The 9,849-nt window shown below is 35.7% G+C and overlaps 1 protein-coding gene across 1 annotated transcript; it reads left to right on the top strand.

The window, feature by feature from the left end:
* Positions 1-341: 341 nt before the first annotated feature.
* DEFB110 (defensin beta 110) lies at positions 342-5,591 on the top strand. The gene is made up of 2 exons (XM_088831491.1): positions 342-396; positions 5,443-5,591. Exons 1-2 carry the CDS (start codon positions 342-344, stop codon positions 5,589-5,591), a joined length of 204 nt encoding a protein of 67 aa, XP_088687617.1.
* Positions 5,592-9,849: the final 4,258 nt, after the last annotated feature.

Genomic DNA, 9,849 nt, shown 5'->3' with positions numbered 1-9,849 from the left:
TGTATTACTATCATGTTTTTACTTTGGATTGTTTTAGCAATCCAAACACATATCCTTTGAAGTTCCTTAAAGATTGTATTTTCATGAGAGTCTATTTAGGGTAACACAAGTAGGTTTTGCTTTTATGAAAAAATTTAATAATGATTTTTGTGACCCTGTTCTTTGAACATAGCACTATTCAATCAAGCATACAAATGTTCTTGCTATTGGTAAGCCTCAGTAGTTAAAACCACTTCCCAGGAGAATCTATAAATAAAAGATTTCTCTGTTTCCTTATCTGAAAACACCTGACTTGAAAAAGAAGACCTGTTGGCCCTTTTTTCCCTAAGAAACTTTCTACCATGAAGATTCATCTCTTTTTCTTTATTCTACTCTTTGGGGTCACAGTTCTACCAGGTAACATAGAAATGGTTATGGGTATACTTGTGCTAATGAATTTGAGGAAGCATCAGTCTTTCCTTGTTAAACGTATAGTAATAATATAAGGATTAAAAGATTTTTATGTTAAAGCAATGTGGTACTCTGGATTGAATGGATTGAACACTGGAACATAAAAAAAGGCAATAGTGGGAAAACTGGTGAAATATGAATAAAATGTGTAATTTAATTAATAGTATTACAGCAATATTAATTTTTTAGTTTTGATAAACCTACCATGGGTGAGATATTACCCTAAGGGAAGTTGGTCTCTCTTATCTTTGCAACTCTTCCATAAATCTAAAATGATTTCAAAATAAAAAGTGTAAAATACCTGCAAGATCAATTCATTAGTCTCATCACCTTCATCCTGAAACAGAGTTGATTGTCGCTGAAAAACATATTCTTTGACATAATCAACTGGTAAGTGCTAGATGCTGCAGTAAGAGAGAGAACTATTTACCTCTTTCTTCTTTTTAAGCTATTTCAATCTACTTTCAGTCTAGGAAGACTTTCTTAATATTCTTTCCTTGGTACTACAGGCAAATCATGTCCCTTGTTGGCCTTTCTTGAGATCACATGAATGTTGAGTGTAATAACTTATACATGAGCTATATTTTTCATGAGATTTTCCCCCTCAAGGATTATCTCTTCACATCAGGTGTGTAACAAGATTCTCTTCTCCTGAATTAATATGTAAGTATGAATTGTACAGAAATAAAATAGTAAGTTTTGGAGATGGAGAGATCACTGAGTTTTCCCTTCTCCTTAAAGAGTTTAGTTTAAAGTGAAAGAGCAAGCTCAAATCTGCCCAGTTTATACTACTGGCACTGAAATTAAGCTCAATTCACTCTTTCAGGAAACTATTCTTTTGTAGTAAGAAGCTGACATTTTTAGGACAAGTGGAAATTGTAAGAGAGATGTACGAGAATGAATTAACTTATTCTTTCTTTATGAATATTATAAAATCCATCGTGACAATTTTCATTTTTGTCATTTCATAAACATTTTTCACACAATAAACTGATAAATTATCTTTTAAAGGTTGTAAGTGAGAAAATTCTATATAGGGGCAAAACATCAGGAAAGTGACAAAATAATACAATCAATTGTTAATTTAACTAGGAAATAGCTTCCTCTACCTCCATTCAAAACTTGTTAGAAAAAGGATCTCTGAATTTTTTCCATATCTAAAAAAGACAGAAAGAAAATTCTACACAGATTCATATAGCTTTTAACATGGGATAAATCTTTTTAAATTTCTTCTTTTAATTTCAACATTAACTAAAATTAGCAGATCACTATGGCCAAGTGTTTTTATATTTTATTGGCTTCATTTTTCCTTATGACAACTATATAAGGTGCTCCTAATAATGGCTAATATTATTCGTTAATTTATCAACAAATTTAAAATTATGTGTTCTGTAGACTTAGAAATTATAGACCACTTGAGATACAGTGGCATAGATTACAACATCAGTGATATTAACTTTTTGTATTTTTTTTCTTGTAGTTTCAAAGTGAGGCCATTATTATTGTTAATCACACACATACCAAACTTTTAGAGAAATTCTTTCATTAGTGATAAAAATATAAAAGTAAAAGAAATATATCAAGATACATATTTTCTTCATAAAATTTGAGAGTGTATATGTGAAAATTAGATACTTATAGATAATAATAAAGCAAAAAGAATGTTATCTTTCACCTTGTAGTTAACCAACATATAGTGGATGAACTAAACTGGATAAAATTAAATGTCTTATATACGACTCTAGAGTTTCTCAGTTGTTTTTTTGTATACCACCTTCAGATGGTGAAAGTTCTTACTCAGAATTCAAATACGAAAACATTCCTTTCCACTCCAACAGTTAGAGATGAAAAAGTGTTTAGAAAAAAATCCTTATACTTTCCATGCAGTCATTTCCACTGAAGTCACTGAGCTTTCCTCTTCATTTTCTAGAGGTTATAAAGGCTCAAGTTCAAAACTCTGTTATTGCTAGCAATCACTTTTCTTCAAGTCTGCCATGTACTTTGGACATAGGACAGTATAGCTTTGTACAAAAAAATGGTAATCATGATTTTCCCCCTGTTTTCAAGAAGGTTAATGCTAGTCTAAGAAATAAGATAGCAAGTCAGAAAAAAAAAAATTATGGGTTGAATAGATACTTTAGGAGATGTCACGCATGTTTTTAGCTGAAAATATTAAGTAGAGTTTTATATATTGTTTAAAGAAATTCCCTAACATGTGAAAATGCTCTAGATGCCAGATGAATGATGCTATGAAGCAATTTGTGAGAGCAATAGAGAGATAACTTTCTTGAAAGTGATCTACAGAAATTTCAGAGAGAAGATAGTATTTGAACAGTGTATCTGAGGACAGAAACAGTATGTTTGGCTTATCACCACATTGCTAGAAGAGTGATTTTCTTTCCTTCTTTCCCCCAAGGACATACGGATTTATTTATTTATTATTGGAATTTAGTTGCTTTATAATGTTGTGTTAGTTCCTGCTCTACAACAAACTGAATCCTAATGCGTATACACATACCCCGCCTTGTCACTGCAGAGCACTGATCCCTGTGACATACAGCAGGTTCTCATTGGTTATCTGTTTTATACAAAGCAGTGTATATGTGTCAGTCCCAATCTCCCAATTCATCCTCTCCCCTTTCCCTGCTTGGTGTTCACAGGTTTGTTCTCTATGTAGAACAGGGCTTCTCAATGAGGGGCAGCTTTGCCACCAAGGAGACATTAGGCAGTGTCTGGGGACCTTTTAGTTTGTACTGCTGGTACTACTGGTATCTGATGGGTAGAGGCCAAGGATACTGCTCAATATCCTTCACTGAATAGGATCACATCCCACAGCAAAGGAGTGTCCAAAGGGTCCGTAGTTCTTAGGATGAGAAACCCTGCCCTGAGAGCTGTCACAGAGTTAGACAGGAAGTGAACATAACAGCTGAATGAATAGATGGATTCTTGCAAAGATGAGTATTAGTGATCCAAGGACACAAGCTTTGGGAATACTCATATTTAGAGGTGAGAATCAGGAAAAAGAAAACAATAGTATTTTTAGAAAAGTTAAATAAAACAAGGGGAAAAAGGGATGTGATCAGTTTAGGTTGGCATATTGGAAATGGGGTTAAATGTGACAGAAATCTTGTCAAAATGAGCGTAATTCAAGTTTCTATCACTGGCAAATCATTTATGGGCTTGGTAGTATTAACTCCCTAAAATTATTGAATGAATAATGATATTTAGAAGTTAGTCTTTAAACTGTGCAGAGTAACTTTTTTGTCTCTAAATTTTGTCATAGTTTGCATTGCCTCAGTAATAGTGAGAAGACAGCTAATTTTTAATAGAAGAGGTAGGCTTTATGCCAGCTATTCATACCAAAAATATTGATAAAGAATTTCTAAGTCTATGGACCCACTAATAAGTATCACCACTCACCACCAACTGTTGGAAATATAGACAGAATATCTAAACAGAAAGACCTGGGCTTTAAAGGAATTGCTGGACACCAAACCTTAATTAATGACAGAAACTAGTGGCAAGATTTATTTGCTTTCATATCATGAATATACAGTAAATATTTAAGTCTGACCTTAAAATTTCGGATTCTCCCATGCTATTTCTCCTTAATCTCATTGTATTTTAAGGTGCATACCTATCAAAAGTGATGTTAATGTTTTAAGAGTCTCCAAAATAAAGGGCTTCTGAAAGTACGTAGGTTAGCAGATAAGGTGAAATATGAAATTAAAATAGATTGGCTTAGAATGGATATTAGAAGCTATCAGTCCACCATCTCTCAATTCCCTGAGTATTCCCAACTATCCTAAATAATCAACTTCTAGTGAGAGTCAACCTCCAAACTACAAGATAAAACAGAGCTTGGAGCACTAGTAATTTTAAAAATCATATTATGGCCAAACATGGACCAATCTTTTAGTCACTCTTCTTTTTTAAAAAATAAATGCTGACATTAAACATATGTATAAGTTCATTTCTTTGGGGGAAAGTAAATCTCAAGATATACAGGAGAGTTGTAGAAATTCAGACAAACTGTCTAACATTGCATCTCCTTCTTTTAAAAAAAAAGTGAAATCAAACTGCAATAGAAATCTCTAGAAGGAGAATTCACAAAGCACAATAACTATGCTTTGCTCCATTGTGTTCAGTCGAAATGTGTGTGAGAGAAAGAGATAAATTATGTGGACTTTTATTGTTACTTGGAACTATCCTACTGTTGCTATTCAGTCACTTGTAAAAAAACACAAGTTGGCACACCTAACTGCAGTCCAAGACACTTTCTGATATCCAGGATTTTCCTTGCATCAAAGGACAGTGCATTCACTTAAACTTCCTCAGTAAGATTTTCAGTCATAAATTAGAAGGAGGCTTCTTCTTTTGTCCTATTCTACGCTCTTTTGCCGGAGAAGACGATGGCACCCCACTCCACTACTCTTGCCTGGAAAATCCCAAGTACAGAGGAGCCTGGTAGGCTGCAGTCCATGGGGTCGCTAAGAGTCGGACTCAACTGAGTGACTTCACTTCCACATTTCACTTTCATGCATTGGAGAAGGAAATGGCAACCCACTCCAGTGTTCTTGCCTGGAGAATCCCAGGGATGGGGGAGCCTGGTGGATGGCCATCTATGGGGTGCACAGAGTCGGACACGACTGAAGCGACTTAGCAGCAGCAGCATGCTCTTTTGCAGGCTTTCCTGGTGGCTCAGATGGTAAAGAGTCTGCCTGCAATGCAGGAGAGCCAGGTTCGATTCCTGGGTAGGGAATATACCCTAGAGAAGGGAATGGCAACCCACTCCAGTATTCTTCCCTGGGGAATTCTATGGACAGAGGAACCTGGCCAGAAACAATCTACGGGGTCATGACACAACCCCATGTCGTACACAACTGAGTGAATTCCACATCACATGCTCTTTTGTTTCTCAGATATTCTCCTTTTAAACATGAGTGTATCATAGTTAGATTGCTAATTTCAGTCACTGTTTCCTTCTTGCAGCAACAAAAAGATTTTCACACTATGCTAGCGTGGATATGAGGAGACAGTGCGTGAAAGGTAACGGTCGATGTAAAAATGAGTGCCATGTGTCTGAAGTTAGGATTGCTTACTGCATAAAACCTGGAACTCATTGCTGCTTGCAGAAGTAAAGATGACAGAAGAAAAGAAAGAGACACATGCTCCAAGAAGAAGGGACCAGTGTTACTCTCTTCCTTCACAACCTTTCTGTACATCCTTTCAGCCCTGTGTATCACTATCGTGTGCAAAGAATTAAATAAAATTTAATAATGAACCATTCAGAAGTGGTTCCATGTCACACATGCATCTGGTGCCTTTTATTTTCTCTTGATCTCTCGGTACCAGAAACAAACATGATTTATCTTATGCAAGTTCTTCAAGAACTATTCACATTTCTATATGCCCTGTGCTAGTTGGCATAAACAATGTTGGAAGAAACTCTAGTCTTATTTCTGAGATACATGCCTCCATGGAGATGTGCTGTTATTTTATTATTAAATGCTGTTTTTAGACTACCCCATGGAAAGAAGTATAAATCCACTGAATGTGTGAGGTAAGACATTGAGATACAGATCTCGCAAGTGTCTCCTGAGAGAGACAGGTGGAATGAGAGAATGGGAGAGTGTAAGGACAGAAGAGCAGGGGAAAGTCACAATCACTCTAGTTTCTACCCATTTGTTTATATAAAGAAGAAAAAAATCTGTATCAGGAGAATGAAGAGGGAGTGTGAAGGGAAGAAAATAATTTCATAAAAGAGAATTCTGACCTAGGAAGTCAGAGACTATAACTAACAGCTGAACTCAGCTCCTCCATCCTGAGAGGTGAGCCTGTCTGAGGAGACACAGGCGGCAGATGGAAGGAGGAGGGATCTTCCACCGTCAGCTCCACTCTGCCAGACGTCCTCTCGCTACCTCCTCTGAAGGTCCAACAGTAGTTTTCCCCACAGTCCTCTCAACAATGCATACATATCATACATTTTCTACTCAAAACATGTGAATTCTTCTTCTTTTATGATTTTAGGAATATAATTCAGTAAATTGTATCAACTCAGAATTATTTTTAAAAGAAATCATCAATACCACAACAGAATAATAAAACAGAAATTTCCCTTCCTCCTAAAATAAATAATCCTTTGGTCATTCAACTAAAGAAAAAAGAAATCTATTGAGTGGAGATTTATGTACCGGACTTGGACTCAGAAGGATACAAGTATTTCCAGGCCCCAGCTACTCTTTTGATATTTTTACCATTGTGTCTCCTCCCATATTCTAGATGCAAATATGAGATCTAAGGGTCTACATGCATACTGAACATTATCTGTTACTGGAAAATGCATGGAAAAATCATTTTCCCCTATTTAGATAAAATGTCTAAATATATTTCTTCCACAGGAGACTAGTTTTTAGTTTAAATTTTATTTTAAAGTTGATTTTATTTTTTAAAAATAATTATTTTATTAAACATGAGCTCCCATTGAAAGTGAAAGCTGTTTAGTCGTGTCTGACTCTTCGTGACCCCATGGAACTCTCCAGGCCAGAATACTGGAGTGGATAGCCATTCCCTTCTCCAGGGGATTTTCCCAAGCCAGGGATCAAACCCAGGTCTCCCACATTGCAGGTGGATTCTTTACCAGCTGAGCCACAACACAACCCAGCCACAAGGGAATACTGGAGTGGGTAGCCTATCCCTTCTCCAACGGATCTTCCCAGTCCAGGAATTGAACCGCAGTCTCCTGCATTGCAGGCGATTCTTTACCAGCTGAGTTATCAGGGAAGCCCATGAGCTCCCATTAAGAAACAGTTATTTGCTAGGCATACATTAGAGGCCTACCTGCACTCTTTCACATTTTAATAACTTAAAATAGACTTTGTTTAATGTGTTGCCTTATAGTATAAATATCTTCAAAAGTATTTTTACAACATTCATTTCAAAAGACTTTCTCAACCTTAACACTATTGATATTTTAGTCCAGACAATTCTTTGTTGTGGCAGCGGTTCTGCACTCTGTCTTTAGCAGCAAGATTTTTCTCCCCACCCCAAGTCTCTATCCATCAGATGCCAATAGCACCCTTTCCCCTTAATTGTGACAACCAAAAATGTCTACCTACATTGTTAAATATCTCCTTTAGGGGGCAAAATCACTCATGGTTTAGAGTCGTTCGTTTATAATTAAGCACTCTTTCTCACAGATATGTAAAGATATAAATGGAAATAAAAAAAATCAGCAGTGTTTTCACACAACAAGTAAACTTCCCATGTTTTATGAGACCAAATATCTATTTTTTTTATAAAAACAAGTATCTATTTGCTTTTATGAGAACAAATTAGATGTTTATGAGAACAAGTATCTATTAATGATTTCTTTTAAAAAGAATGCTATTACAAATGACCTAGAGATGATGATACATTGATGACTCCAGAAAAAAAATAAGCCTAGCTTTTGAACAGTAAAAATATCAGCCACATGAAAGAGGATATTAGTAAAATTAAATGCTTGAGGTGACAGTTTGAGTATTATTTACCACCAGATACTGGGTCATCATTACCTCAAGACCTGTAAAATGTGATTGAGAAGCCCAATATACTATTAATATGGAACAAATAAGAATTGAGTTTTTTAGTGACCTGCAAGAAATAGTAGATGGTGAGAGGTTTCTTAGAAGACATTTGAGGCATTTCTGAACATGCACTAGTCTGTGCTAGTAGAACTTCCATTCTTGATAGAGAAAACCAAAACCATCTAAAGTTTTTATTTGGTCTCTCCTTGTTTAATCCAGTGTATATTCAAGCCACCAGCCTCTGCCTTCAGAACAAGGAACAAATGTGATAATCTTGAAGAAGGTAAACCCATGAGTATCAAGTATGAAATTAATATTCTTCCCTGCAGAAATCTTTTAATTGCGTGTGATATAAACTGAAAATTCTCTAGAATTTAATGAAGTTCTGCAGCCAGAAAAGAAAGAGATGTCACAGATTATTCATATTATCTTCAGAATTTATTAGCAAAAAAGGAAAAATACTTATAAATGGGAAGATTTCTGGTAACTTTCTTGCTCATTTTCATTACATTTATTGACCAAACAGCTAAATAATCTTAAATTAGTTAGCTCTCAAGAGATGAAAGTTTTACACTTTCCCCTCTTTTGGCCCAGAATCTAAATTTCCATGATATTATGTATTTCCCTTTATTTTTAGTTTTCTGTAAGTCTCAAATGGCCTTTATGAAATAGACACCACAGGGTATCAGATATTTTTCCTGTTATTCAGTAGCTCAATAACACTTAATCAATTAAAAGCATCATGTTGAAAATATCGAATTCAAGTGTAGGACTAGGAAAAGAAGAATTACCATCCAGTCCTGATATCATGCATTCAAACCCAATCTATCTCAGAATTTATTTCACCTCAATATCCCTGGGCAAGAACAACATCTAATTCCAATTAGTGATTTATTTAGACAGCATCTGATTAATGACTTGCTTCTTCCCAGGTATGATATCATAGGTTTTAGATTTGAAGATTAAAAAATTTTACAGCTTCTGTCTTAAGGCACACATTTATTGTTTACAAACTTGAGTTTTAAGTACTATTCAATTTGATAGAGTTAGAAAATAAATAGCATAGGGGATCTCCCCCAAGAAGATCAACATCAACTCATAATACTGACAATAAGTGAGTTAGATTCTGCCTTCCTCACCCCCTCATTTGTTTACCCATTCAATAAATACTAGTTGAGAACCTACTGTGTGTCAGCCTTAATGTGACAAGATTGGAACACATCAATAAACAACACAAAAATCCGTAGATTTGTGGAGCCATATTTTAGAGGCAGAGAAAAATACAAACAGTACACATAATATAGAAGCAAATTATGTTAGAAGGTAATAAATTAAACAGAGGTTCAGTTCAGTTCAGTTCAGTCGCTCAGTCGTGTCCGACTCTCCACGACCCCATGAATCACAGCACGCCAGGCCTCCCTGTCCATCACCAACTCCTGGAGTTCACTCAAACTCATGTCCAAAGAGTCAGTGATGTGGGAGGGGGGTTCAGGAGGGGGAACTTATGTAAACCCGGGGCAAATTCATATCAATGTATGGCAAAACCAACCAATATAATATTGTAAAATAATTTGCCTCCAATAAAAAATAAATTAACTACAAAAAATAAAAAATAAAAAACTAAAAAAAAAAAAAAAAAGAGTCAGTGATGCCATCCAGCCATCTCATTCTCTGTTGTCCCCTTCTCCCGCCCCCAACCTTTCCCAGCATCAGAGTCCTTTCCGGTGAGTCAACTTGTGGCATGAGGTGGCCAAAGTGTAGGGACCCCAAAATGCTGTTGGCTATAGTAATTTAAAAGGATTTTTCAGGGGTCCCTTATTAAAAAGTTGAA

Source organism: Moschus berezovskii, chromosome 23, assembly GCF_049115385.1.
Source record: "Moschus berezovskii isolate FMDL1 chromosome 23, NW_MosBer_1.0, whole genome shotgun sequence".
NCBI lineage: Eukaryota > Metazoa > Chordata > Mammalia > Artiodactyla > Moschidae > Moschus > Moschus berezovskii.
The sequence above is the reverse complement of the archived record's forward strand: the minus strand, read 5'-3'. Positions and strand labels throughout refer to the sequence as shown.

What these genes read in the sequence shown, in the direction of transcription:
- DEFB110 (XM_088831491.1), top strand. Translation starts at nt 342, where the DNA reads ATGAAGATTCATCTCTTTTTCTTTATTCTACTCTTTGGGGTCACAGTT. An exon ending in TGGGGTCACAGTTCTACCAG is followed by an intron (nt 397 to 5,442) that starts GTAACATAGAAA and finishes TCCTTCTTGCAG; the next exon opens with CAACAAAAAGATTTTCACAC.